Here is a 13,844-nt window from a genome sequence, read left to right on the forward strand (position 1 = left end):
TCCTGGACACATACCCCTAAGTGAGGAAAACATATTCACACAAAAACCTGTACAAGAATATCTATAGCCGTTTTATTCATCATAGCCCCCAACTGGAGATAGCCCAGATAGTCTTCATTGGGTATATGGTTAAAACTGTGGTACATCCATACCAGGGACTACTACTCAGCATTAAAATGGAATGAACTCGGGCACTGGCTGGCTCAGCTGGAAGAGGGTGAGACTCTTGATCTCTGGGTCATGAGTTTGAGCCTCATACTGGGTACAGAGACTACTTTAAAACATACATATAGGGCACCTGGGTGGCTCAGTGGCTGAGCATCTTGCCTTTGGCTCAGGTCATGATACCAGGGTCCTAGGATAGAGTCCCATGCATCAGGCTCCCCACAGGGAGCCTGCTTTTCCCTCTGCCATAACTCTGACTCTTTGTGTCTCTCATGAATAAACAAACAAAATCTTTAAAAATAAATAAAAAATAAAACACACATATATATGTACATATATATGTATTTCTACACATACGTACATATGTTCATATATATATATACACACACACACACATATTCATACAAACATAAACTTTAAAAAGGAATGAACTCTTGGTACACAAAACAAAACAGATGGATCTCCAGGGAATTATGAGTAAAAATGGAAAAGGTCACTACTGTATGATACTATTTACATAATATACTTGAAATGACATAATTAAATTAATGAAAGGGAATAAAGGGAAAAGGAGAGAAAATGAGTGAAAATATCAGTGAGGGTGGCAAAACATGAGAGACTCCTAATTCTGAGAAACGAACAAGGGGTAGTGGAAGGGGAGGTGGGTGGGGGGTTGGGGTGACTGGGTGACGGGCACTGAGGGGGGCACTTGGTGGGATGAGCAAACTGAACTCCAATAAAAACAAACAAACAAACAAACAAACAAATAAATAAATAAATAAATAAATAAATAAATAAATAGAAATTGGTTAAAAAAATGAAATGACATAATTATAAAAATGGACAATAGATTAGTGGTTGACAAGGGTTGAGTAGGGAGAGGGGACACTATAAAAAAAAGCTATGTCTATAAAGAGGATTCTTGCTATAATGAAAATGTTCTGTGTCAATGTGAGATCAATGTGTATCAATGCGATATTGTATATACTTTTGCAACACATTATCATTGGGGGAAAATTGTTTAAAGGATACAGGTTATCTGTATCATTTCTTACAACTGCATGTGAATATAAAATTATCTCAAACTAAAAGTAAAAAAAAAATAAAAGAAGGAGAAAGTTTGTAGGGTTAGAAGAAATGTGTTAATTCTTCGTAAGAGGTGGCAATGTCTAAAGAGCTTTTAAAGCGGATTCAGAGGTCATTCTCCATATTCTTTTTAAAAATATTTTTATTTAAATTCAATTAACATAGATGTATTATTAATTTCAGAGGTAGAGGTCATTGATTCATCGGTCTTATATAACACCCAGTGCTCATTACATTATGCCCTCTTTAATGTTCACCACCCCAGTTACCCCATCCCTACTCCCTTCCCCTCCAGGAACCTTCAGTTTGTTTCCTATGATTAAGAGTGTCTATGGTTTGTCTCCCTCTCTGATTTCGTTTTGTTTTATTTTTCCCTCCCTTCCCCTATGATCCTGTTTTGTTTTTTAAATTCCACATATGAGTGAGATACGATAATTGTCTTTGTCTGATTGACTTATTTCACGTAGTATAATACCCTCTAGTTCTATCCACATCATTGCAAATGGCAAGATTTCATTTCTTGATGGCTGAGTAGTAGTCCATTGTGTATATATACCAAATCTTCTTTATCCATTCATCTGTCGATGGACATCCAGCTCTTCCCATAGTTTGGCTATTGTGGACATTGCTGCGATAAACATTGGGGTGCAAGTGCCCCTTTGGGTCAGTACATTTGTATCTTTGGGGTAAATCCCTACAAGTACAATCACCGGGTCATAAGGTAGTTCTATTTTTAACTTTTTGAGGAACCTCCATACTGTTTTCCAGAATGGCTGCACAGGTTTGCATTCCCAACAACAGTGTAAGAGGGTTAGCCCTTTCTCCACATCCTTGCCAACATCTGTTGTTTCCTGAGTTGTTAATTTTAGCCAGTGCAAGGTCATAACTCATTGTGATTTTGATTTGTATTTCCCTGATACCTTGTGACACCGAGCATGTTTTCATGCATCTGTTGGCCATTTGTATCTTCATATTCTTCTTTGTTCTCCCTCCAACCGACTATCTTTAGGCAATTTTACTACTCTACATTAATAACATCATCACCAGAGAAATAACAAAAGTAAAATTATTTAATTATTGAGCAAAATGTGACTAGTGTAATAGAAACTCACTCTTAGATATGGCTCATAGGATCAATGCCATGGCTTTTAACTTCATGTCTCATATATAATAAAAGGTTTTTTGGAAAGGTAGATAAAGAATGCTGAGCTAGAATTTTTGTATTACTTGAGATATGGTTTCTATGTGCTCTTTAAAATTTCTCATTGTTGGGAAACGTAGGTTAACATATTTAATAAATGACAGAGAATATGGAAAATAATTGAAATAGTAATGTGTTATTGGGATATTAATTAAGACTCCATCCTAAGTATATTCTTTCAATTATCTAGGACAATGAGAAATTTTAAAGATTTTATTTATTTGAAAGAGAGAGAGAGAGAGAGGGCGCATGCATGCATGAGCTGGAGGGGAGGGACAGAGGGACAGAGAGAAGCAGACCCCCTGCTGAACAGGAAATCCCAGGACCTGGAGATCATGACCTGAGCCAAAGGCAGATGCTTAACTGACTGAGCCGCCCAGGTGCCCCAAACTACTTTTTAATATCACTAGCAACCTCTACTTTCCAAATCCAGTAGTCAATTTTTAGGCCTCACCTTACTTTACTTAATCACAATAGATCATTCTGTCCTTAAAAGACTTCCATCATTTGCCTTTGAGGATGCCACACTTCCTAAGATTTTATCTCATTAACCAAATCCATTTCTTTTGCTAGTTCCTTCTCCACCACCTAAACATTAAAGAGAGGTTCTAAACATTGGAGAGTCCACTTTTTTTATTTATCCATATTTTTCCCTAGGTGATCTCATCTAATCTTTATAAATCGGTCTTTAAATAGCATCCATACTCAAAGTCTCCCAAATTTACTTCCCGCTTCAATCTCTTTCCTGAGATTCAAGTCATAAATCCAACAGCCTACTACTCTTTTCTACTTGTATATCAAATATGCATCTCCAACTTGATTTCCTCAAGCCCCAAAGCTACTTCTCCCCGCTGTTTTTCTCTTCTCCTAAGTGATGCTTCCACGCACCTATCTGCACTGATCAGAAACTGAGGAATTATTATCCTTGACCTTTTTCTTCTTCCTCACTCATCACATCTGACCCCATCAGTAAGCTGTCAAACAAGCCTGTCTTATTCCTGCCTCTTGCCTTTCCCCAGTATACCATTTCCCTTTTCTCTTCCTCACATGATTCATCTGGGTTCTTTTTGTCCCGCTCTTTCAAATGGCACTTCCTCAGAGCAGCTTTTCCAGACCCTCCTAACTGAAAATGCTACTCCCTTCCATGTGATTCTCTAAACCTTATAGTCCTCTTTGCCTTCTGTCACTACCTGACATATCACACATTTGCAAAAAGAGAGAAGAGGGGCAGGCAAACCGTAAGAGAGTTTTTTTTTAAAAAGATTTTTATTTATTTATTCATGATAGTGACAGAGAGAGAGAGAGAGAGGCAGAGACATAGACAGAGGGAGAAGCAGGCTCCCTGCAGGGAGCCCGACGTCTCCAGGATCCATCCCGGGTCTCCAGGATTGCGCCCTGGGCCAAAGGCAGGCGCTAAACCGCTGTGGCACCCAGGGATCCCCCCATAAGAGACTATTAACTATAGAGAACAAACTGAGGGTTGCTGGAGGGGAGGTGGGCAGGGGATGGCTAAGTGGATGATGGATATTAAGGAGGGCACTTGTGATGATATTCTATGTACGTGATGAATCACTAAATTACCCCGAAAACAATACTATATGTTAACTAGAATTTAAATAAAAACTTCAAACAAAAACATATATTACACATTTGTTTATGTGTATCTACTCATCTTCCAATCAGCTCTACTGGCAGAGACACTTAGAACAGCCTGGTGCCTAGAAGACTCTCAAATGAATTATTAAGACTATTGTTGGGGTGCCTGGCTGGCTCAGTCAGAACGGCATGTAACTACTGATCTCAGGGTCATGAGTTCAAGGCCCTTGCTGGGTGTAGAAATGACTAAAAAAATAAATAAACTTTTTAAAGAAAGCTATTCCTATCTTAATTCATGTATATCTGCCTTCGCCACTTGTTTGATACTAATGTCTCTGTTCAGTATTCTTTTCATTTATCCTGTGAGAGACTCACTGCACTTTTTGATTCTGGTCTTTCATCAAGAGTAGAAAATTTTCAGGCATATTCCTTTTGAATATTGCCTTTATGTTGATCTTCTGAAACTTCTATTTAGATTCATATTGGACTTCTCTAATTTTCTCCTTATCTCTTAAGCCATTCTCTTTCAAATTTTTCTGTATCTCTCAGTGGTACAATGTAATAATTTCCTCATGTATCAGTTCACTGATTTTCTCTTTAGCTATTTCCTCTTTAGCTATGTCCTTTGAATGTTTAAATTATTATTTCAATGACTGTATTTTCCATTTCTAGAAGTTGTATCTGATTGTTTTCCAAATCTGCATGGTGTTTTTAAGAATGTCTTATCCAGGGGTGCCTAGATGGCTGTCATTTAAGTGTCTGACTCTTAGTTTCAGCTCAGATCATGATCTTGGGGTCATGAGATCAAGTCCTGTGTTGGGCTCTGTGCAGCACAGAACTCTGCTTGAGATTCTCTCCCTGTACCCCTTGCCACTCCCCCTGCACATGCTCGCACATTCTCTCTCTCCATTAAAAAAAAGTCCAAAAAAAAGGTCTTATCTATTTATCACATGCTTAATTCCTTTTATTAAGTCTTTAATAATATCAAATGATGATTTTATAGCTTTTATCTGGTAGTTTTATCCTAACTTTTGAGGGTCTAATATGCTATTTATTGAATTTCCTTCTGCTCACTCATAAAGTATTAAATTCAGGTCCCAAAACTTCATGACTACATGACTAAATTGACTACAGCTGTGTACTCTCAGGAAGATTTCCCTCCCCTACTACTCCAAGCACAAGTTTATAGACAGGTAAGCTTCCTTGTCTTCAAATGGGCAGATGTAAGTGAATTTCTTTCCTAGTCTACCTTTCACAGACTATATAACTCTTCAGGAGTTATGGCTTTATAAGGAGTTCCCAGTTCTAATTCATACAAGTCCAAGGCATCATCTCCAATCCCAGGGTGGCCATTAAAGCATTTGTTACTGAGGCTAATAAACTCCTCAGGGCTGTCTCAGCATTAGCTCATGTGCTTACAACTCAGGTAATCAGTTCCCTCTCCGTTTTTAGCCCTTAGGTACATCTCTTGCTATTTTGTGAGCCCAGACATTCATTTTAAAAACATGTTTGTAACATTTCATCCAGCAGTTTTAAGTACTTTGCAGCAGAAGAGCTTTTAAGTTAAATGGTCCTCTTTCCATATTGCCAGAAATGTTAGTTCCTATTTCCTTATTATTAAATCTAAAAGTATTAATATATCCAGGTTTTCAAAGACTATCTTTCTATAATTGAATTTTAATTGGATAAAATATGATTTTCAAATCCAACAGAAATTGGAAAGTAAGTTTATTCTTATCAGCTACCAAAGTGAAAGTCTAAAATATCCTTCTTAGCTTGAATAAATTCAAGATACACTGGGGAAGACAACATATGATTACAGAAAATGCCTCTCCAAAGTTGCCAAAGTATGTTACAAATATACTAATTAATCCTCTTGGGTTTTTGTTGTTTAACAGTACAACATTAATTAATCCTCATGATGTACCTACCTCTAAATCAGGTTTGTGACAAGTTTTATCCCTTATTTATAAGTAGAAAAGTTTACTTGTGAATAACACGACTATCATCATGCTATAAGTCGATGATAAAGCATAGAGTCAATACTTATGATTTCTTGTATAATTAGAAAAACCTTGATTATGATCTAGAAAAACTCAACTATTTTCAAACAAAACATAAGTATACTAGTTCAAAATCTAGGCCTGTTTTATTCTTAAAATGTTTTAGAACAAAAATACTTTTTATTTTTATTTTATTTATTTATTTATTTGAGAAAGAGAGAGCATGCAAGGGGTGTGGAGGGTGGTGCTGGGGACAGAGGGAGAAGGAGAGAGAATCTTAACCAGGCTCCACACCCAGTGCAGAGCCTGATGTGGTGCTTGATCTCACAACTCTTCAGATCATGACCTGAGCTGAAATCAAGAGTCAGGTGCTTAGACAACTGAGCTGCCCAGGTACCCCGGTGTATGTCATTTTCTAACTGTCAGCAACAGAAAATTTCAAAGGCTTTTTTCTACTCTCAATAGTTACTAGCCCTACATCACTAAGAGAAGTTACATTAAATCAGTGCATCTGCTGCAAACCTCTGTATGCTTTTCCTTTGGGGCATTAATCCACCTGGAATATACCATTATTTTAGTCAGGGGAAAAAAGAATTTCTCTCTTATAAGTTTTGGGAGTTTGGTTTTGTTGTTGTTTTTGCTATGTATTTTTACTAACAGTTAAATGGCAAAAGCATAAATATTTATTTGCCATTAAGTTTATTTCAAGTTTTCTTTTTCCTTTCACATAATTTCTGTTCCATTGGGACTTAAAAGTTATTAAGACTTTTTTATGATTTATTTATTTATTTATTAGAGACACACAGAGAGAGAGGCAGAGACACAGGCAGAGGGAGAAGCAGGCTCCATGCAGGGAGCCGGACATGGGACTTGATCCTGGGTCTCTAGGATCAGGCCCTGGACGGAAGGCAGCGCCAAACCGCTGAGCCACTCGGGCTTCCCTATTTTCATTTTTAAATAGAAAAGAAAACAAATATAACAAGATTCCTATTTCTATATTACAGGATTGAAATAGAAAATCTGCAGCTGTTGATCTCACTAATCAGGTGCTATGGTGATGTAATCAACTTCTTTTAAATTAAAGTCCTACTGTTAGCTATTAACTGCCCTGGAAATAAATAAATAAACAAGCAAACAAACAAACAAATAAATAAATAAAGTCCTACTGTCAGAAAGACACTTAATAGCCAATGAGTTCAGCAGAAGATTAAACGGATAGGGTCTAAAAAGAAACCAGCCTCAGAAGCAAAAAACCTTTAATAAACTCTGTTTCACTGTCTTGTATCATTTTGTCAAGTTTTCACAATTTTTATTTATGGAGAATCATCAAAACGTATTTTCCAATTACAAATAGAAGATCCTTTTATCCAGTACTTTTCAATTCTTTTAACCACTCTTAAGGAAAAGGTGTTCTCCATGTAACATACTCCCACTGTATATACTCAGAGTTTTTTATGACTGATACACAGCTATCACAAACGTTAAGTTACGAGCATTTGCTAACCAAACACACCCTCCACCTTTTTTTTTTTTTCATATTGATTCAAGACACACCAATGTTGTAATACTATGGCCCAATCTCTCACTTTATAAATGAGGCACCTGACAGGTTGAACAACATACTCAAGAACACCACACGGTGAAATCACCAGGGACAGAGTGTACACTCTCCCCTAGATTTTTTTGTTCCCAATCTCTAATTCATTCAATGATATCACGCTGCCCTCTAAATTCACTACTGTGGAACAACTAAGTTAGCCAGAATGTATGACTTATTCTACACCAGTGAATTTTTCAGGTCCCCACAGCTTAACTCTTTGAAAGGCCAAAACTTTAAAAAGTTATCAATTCCTTTTGTGGAAGCCTTCCCTAAGTGAAAAGACTTTTGGGTATTCCAGTGAAATGGCTCTAACAACCTTTTCAATTTTTTGTTTAACTACCAGGTCATGTGCCTCATGAATATTTTCCTGCTTTGGTATTAGTTTTTCCTGTGTTGATCTTGGATTCCCTCAGTGAACACAGCCATCTTATTATGCTCATTCAATTCCAACTTTATTGCCAGAAGAATGTGAAAACAGAAACAGGGTGGTGTCAGCAGTAGAACGAGATGGATTTAAAATGACAGAGAAAAAGTGCATTATTTTGCAGACTTCTTAACCATCACTTCTACCAATAACCATGACTGAGCCGCCCAGGTGCCCCAAACTACTTTTTAATATCACTAGCAACCTCTACTTTCCAAATCCAGTAGTCAATTTTTAGGCCTCACCTTACTTTACTTAATCACAATAGATCATTCTGTCCTTAAAAGACTTCCATCATTTGCCTTTGAGGATGCCACACTTCCTAAGATTTTATCTCATTAACCAAATCCATTTCTTTTGCTAGTTCCTTCTCCACCACCTAAACATAAAGAGAGGTTCTAAACATTGGAGAGTCCACTTTTTTTATTTATCCATATTTTTCCCTAGGTGATCTCATCTAATCTTTATAAATCGGTCTTTATTTTTTTTTTTTTTTTTAAATTTTTATTTATTTATGATAGTCACAGAGAGAGAGAGAGGCAGAGACACAGGCAGAGGGAGAAGCAGGCTCCATGCACCGGGAGCCCGACGTGGGATTCGATCCCGGGTCTCCAGGATCGCGCCCTGGGCCAAAGGCAGGCGCTAAACCGCTGCGCCACCCAGGGATCCCTAAATCGGTCTTTAAATAGCATCCATACTCAAAGTCTCCCAAATTTACTTCCCGCTTCAATCTCTTTCCTGAGATTCAAGTCATAAATCCAACAGCCTACTACTCTTTTCTTAATCTGCATAGACCTTTGGCCCCCTCATTAAGAAGTCCAGGTTGCTTCACTTTTTGAGCTTCTGATGTCATTTTGTCCTATTGTCCATGTGTTATCACCAATTATTCCCCTATCTCCAATATTCTATTCAACTATAAAATAGGAACCAACTAATTTAGGCTTATAAAAAATATGTCAAAGATCTATTAAAGATATTCCAGATGAAGACTTGAGGAACTCTCCTCCACAAGATACATCAGCAAGAACTTTGATTTTAACTGTTCAGACTTTTCTTGTTTTTGTTTGCTTCTCAGTTCTGATAGTACAGTTTCTGGGTAAGTGACCTCTGAAAAAGTCGGTAAAACTTTTAAGATGTTGTATTTATCTTTAAATCTATTTCATGTGAATTCCTATAAAAATTCCTCTAAAAAATTCCTCAAAATAACGTACTTGTAATCAGCATAGTGAACTAAACGAGCTAAAGCAGACCTTCAAACACTGAACAAGAGCCTCTCAAAGGTGAATGTGCATACACATCTCCTGGAATTCTTGAAAAATAAAGATTCTAATTCAGTAGGTCTGAGGTTGGGCCCCAAGACTCTGCATTTCTAATTAGCTGACAGGTGATGCCAAGTCTGTTGGCCCCACATTCTACACCTGGGAGTTGCAAAGCTTTAGAACGCATATATCTTTTTTCCTCTCTCCTATTACTAAATCCTCATTTCCCTGCTTGTTTCTTTTCTTGCTTTTTTTGCTTTAAGTCTGCCAAAGAATAACCACCGTGACTACTGAGCCCTATAGATAGCCTTTGGAACTATAAAGGTTTTCCAATCTATAACAAAGATACAGAAATCATAGTGCAGAAGGGCCAAAACACTATAATAGTCAGAAACTTTCTCTGAATGTAACCAAAAATAATATAATTGATATAGAAGACATAATTTTCAGGATGTGTAGTTATTTGCTATGTTTCTTAGCAATTAAACATTTTCCTTAGAAAATGTTTTTAAAAACTTATGTTAAGTTTCTTAATAGGAATTAAGAAATAGCTATTCATGGGAACCCCGGGTGGCTCAGCAGTTTAGCGCTGCCTTCAACCCAGGGCGTGATCCTAGAATCCCAGGATCGAGTCCCACGTTGGGCTCCCTGCGTGGAGCCTGCTTCTCCCTCTGCCTGTGTCTCTGCCTCTCTCTCTCTCTCTGTGTGTCTCTCATGAATAAATAAATAAAATATTTTTAAAAAGAAACAGCTATTCATGTTAATATTCAATAATTGAACTACTACTTATGAACAGAATAATAGTACTTGTACTAATCTTTATAACCTATTAATATCATGTCTTTTTTTAGGCTACTCTAAAATTATAAGAAATTCTGCTACCAAGTATACCTAATTGCCAAGAGATTAGCTTTCTAATGAATTAATACTGGAACTATAAATGCCTTATAATTTTATATAAATTTCACTTATAGTTGCATTATAGCTGATTCTGTCAAATATCTCATAAATCTCATAGGAATTGCTAGATTTAGAACAAGCCTTTTAAGATAATAAATGCTAGGATTCATATAGCAATAGAAATGCTGGTCTTACCAAAAGACTTTATGCACCTAATCAACAAGCAGGAGTCTCATTTTACTGTAGGGAAACCTGAACCATATTCAGGTTATGCAAACAAGTAAGTACAGTGCAAACAGAATATGAAACTCCTAACTTTAAATTTTACCTTATAATTATTATATACTATAGGTCAAACACTGTTTAATTATTATATACTATAGGTCAAACACTGTTAAACTTCCTTTAGGTACTGAAACTAATTATTTAAATCAAAATTATGTAAAATGGCTCATTTCTCAGTAATGTTTAGAAATATGGTTCCTGTATAACGTTAGTCCCTTGCCAATACAGTGAACAACAACATAAGTGGAATCCAATTCTGTGGTATAGTTTTCTCCCAGGGAAACTGAAGCAGATAATTCCTCTCCCACAAACCAGACAACAGTGCATTCTAGTGGCCAAAGGAGAGCATTATCAGAAGTATCTTGGACTCTGGACTAAAACTTAAAAGATCTGAAAAATCTAGAAACTAATGAGACAACATTATAAGTATTATATGAATTGCTATAAATTTGAAGAAAATTTGGATTAAAGATTAAAATTAACATATAAGAAGTAAAAAATATTACCCAAAAGCCCCAGTCACTGCTCCAGTTATGTAAATTCGGCCCCTGTTTTTTTGCTGACACTATATTATTTTCATCCACAGCTGGGCTAGGATTCTCCTCTATCTCTTCCTGTGGCTCAGTGGCAAAGCTTGAATCTCCTTCATTTATTACCTGGAAACAAGTATAAATGATTTAAATTACTTACTGAGAAATGCTTATTTTAAAAAGAAGAGTTAGTGTTCAAAATAGATAAATTAACTTGAAAGCAATATTTAAGCTTTTAGGAAACAGTAATTAATATGTTTTTTCTCCTACAGTTCATATATTTATATATGAGACACATATTCTCCAACTAGTAGTACTTGTTAGGTAGTTTAGTTGGGACTGGGGATTCAAAAATGAATAAAGTCTTTAGCCTCCAGAATTTCCTAGTCACTAGAGGAACAATTAAACAGCAAAAAACCATGTAACAGGAGTGACATTAGTTCAATCTCTTTGGAGAGTCATTTGCAATACCTAGAAAGGTTTAAAATGAGTATAAACTAAAACTCTGTGTACATGGAGTTAACAATGTTTGGAATACTAAGAAAGTGGAAACAACTTTACCAACCATCTGTGGGAAGTTGGTAAATTAACTCTGATTTACACAAACAATGGAGTTAAAAATAAATGAATCAGGCATAGGCCCCAAATCTAAGGAGCATTCTGGGGAAAGAGGAAACCATGTGAAAGATATGGGCCCAATGGGTGGTCACTCATGAAAGACAGTTACTGTGGAGTTTAAAAAAAAAAAAAAAGAAAGAGAGAAAAGAGAAGGGAAGGAAGCAGCCATTGTGAGAACACATAGAGCTCACCAGGCCCCTTAAACACCCCTGTTGTTCCCTGCTGTTGCCACCGATGCCTCACTTATAACAAAAACCCTGATCCTCGGGGTTACAGAGGAAAGCCCCCATGGCACCCATGTGGCACAGCGAAGGGATAATTCAAACTCAACTTAAGCTCAGGATTTTTAAATTCCATGAAGTCACCATATGCCCCTAAACCTGGTGATATTGAGTTGAGACTTTCTGAAGGATGACATTTATAAACATGAAATGGTAGAGAGGACTCCTTCCACTTGAAGTATATTCACTCACCATCAAAAAGGAGAGAAAAAGAGACAAACAAAGCAAAAACCTAAGAGAGAAAAAAGAAACAAAACAAAAAGAAACTGAGAGGGAAGTCTACAATTTGGCCCAGTTGGAAATCGAAAACTTGTTAAAATAATTTATACCACAAAAGATAAAGATTGGCTTTTGTATCTTTACAGCACAGGTTTTTTATTAACTGCAACATCTGCTGAAATGCATCAGGTGGCAAATCTTCATGGCTTTAATCAATACTGGGCTCAAACTAGTTACACCTGCAGATCCCACGAAAAGATCCCACTAAATTTAAACAAGGCACTTCCTACAATTTTAAGGGAATTACTCAACATAAAATGGACCATAAATAGATATGCCTCACTTTAACCATCAGAAGTACTGCCTTGACTAAATTCTCCCTGGTAACAGAGTACAGTACACATCACCCTAAAATATCCCATATTGGCAATGGTTGCTCTGGCCCAACAAAAAATTTAAATAGAGTCTTTGGAGCTTACAAATGGCTTTTTAAAAGTGGAACGCCATGGACCACCCTCCCACTCCCCGCCCCCATCCCCAATTAAATAGTAAATACAACTCAATATAACATAAAACAGGCAGGGCCTTTGAGGTTTGGGAGTTATTATATAAAACCTAATTAGTGAAAGAGTGATTATCCCTACTGCTTCTCTATTTAACAGCCTAATGTGGCCTGTTAAAGTTGGAAAAATGAATGGTGCCTCACAGTTGATTACTGTCCCCTTGATGCTGTGCTCCTACCCACGAAGGTCCCTATCCCCTATACTATCGAAATTATTGACTCTATCCAATCAGAAACTGGTAAATATTTGTTATTATAAATTTGGCTAATACTCTGTTTAATGTGTCTTACAATAACCTCTAAGTATACTTTGCCTCCCCCTCTAGTAGGACACAATATACCTTTACCTAGCTAGCCACAGGATGCATCAGAAGGCTTGCTTTCACATGCAACCTTTACAGGCAATATTGTAATTGTATCCATTTTTCTCCAGGAGCACAAGTATGACATTACAATGATTACCTCCTCCTCCGAAGACATTCTTCTGACATATCCATTCAGGACTTACAAATATGCACAAAGGAGTTCACGAAAAGTAGATGGACCATTGCCCCAAATATAGCTTAAGGACTGCCACCTTAGTTAAATCCCTGAAAATTATTTGGTAAACCAGGGGCCACTCTACCCATGACAATGCCAAGAAAACTACTATTGACCCTCTCAGTATCCACAACATTAAAACAAGCCCAACATTTATTAGGCATTTTGTGGGTCTAGAGCAACTATTCCTTCCTCATTTACAAATTTTACTTACGCCTATTTACACTGTTACTTCCAAATGAGTAACATTCATGCTGAATGAGGACCTGTCTCAAAAAAGATGCTAAAATTTGTCAAAATTATAACAGACACTCCCATTAGTGCTATTCCCCTCCCCCCAAACACACACACACACACACGCACAGAATCCTTCACCATAGAGACTTTTGCAGCTTCTTTCCATGACTCCTGCATCTCTGGACCACCCATAGTGGCCATAAGTTGTCCAGAGGCTTCTGGTGCAAGAAAATAGCTCCCTAGCCCCACACTATTTGCCATTAGTTACAGCATAAAAGACTCTCATGAAAATAGAGTATCTACAAGCCCTGAGCCTGTGATCCTCTATACCCAGCTGT

The 13,844-nt window shown here is 37.0% G+C and overlaps 1 protein-coding gene across 3 annotated transcripts in view; it reads right to left on the bottom strand.

Annotated features, from left to right (window-relative positions):
* GRAMD1C (GRAM domain containing 1C) overlaps positions 1-13,844 on the bottom strand; it is an 88,509-nt gene that overhangs the window by 70,834 nt on the left and 3,831 nt on the right. For all 3 annotated transcript variants that reach the window (XM_072812436.1, XM_072812435.1, XM_072812434.1), the window contains exon 2: positions 11,026-11,175. In XM_072812436.1, coding sequence (XP_072668537.1) covers positions 11,026-11,175 — 150 coding nt within the window. The remainder of the gene's footprint in view (positions 1-11,025; positions 11,176-13,844) is intronic.

Source organism: Canis lupus, chromosome 35, assembly GCF_048164855.1.
Source record: "Canis lupus baileyi chromosome 35, mCanLup2.hap1, whole genome shotgun sequence".
In the NCBI taxonomy this organism is placed as follows: Eukaryota; Metazoa; Chordata; class Mammalia; order Carnivora; family Canidae; genus Canis; species Canis lupus.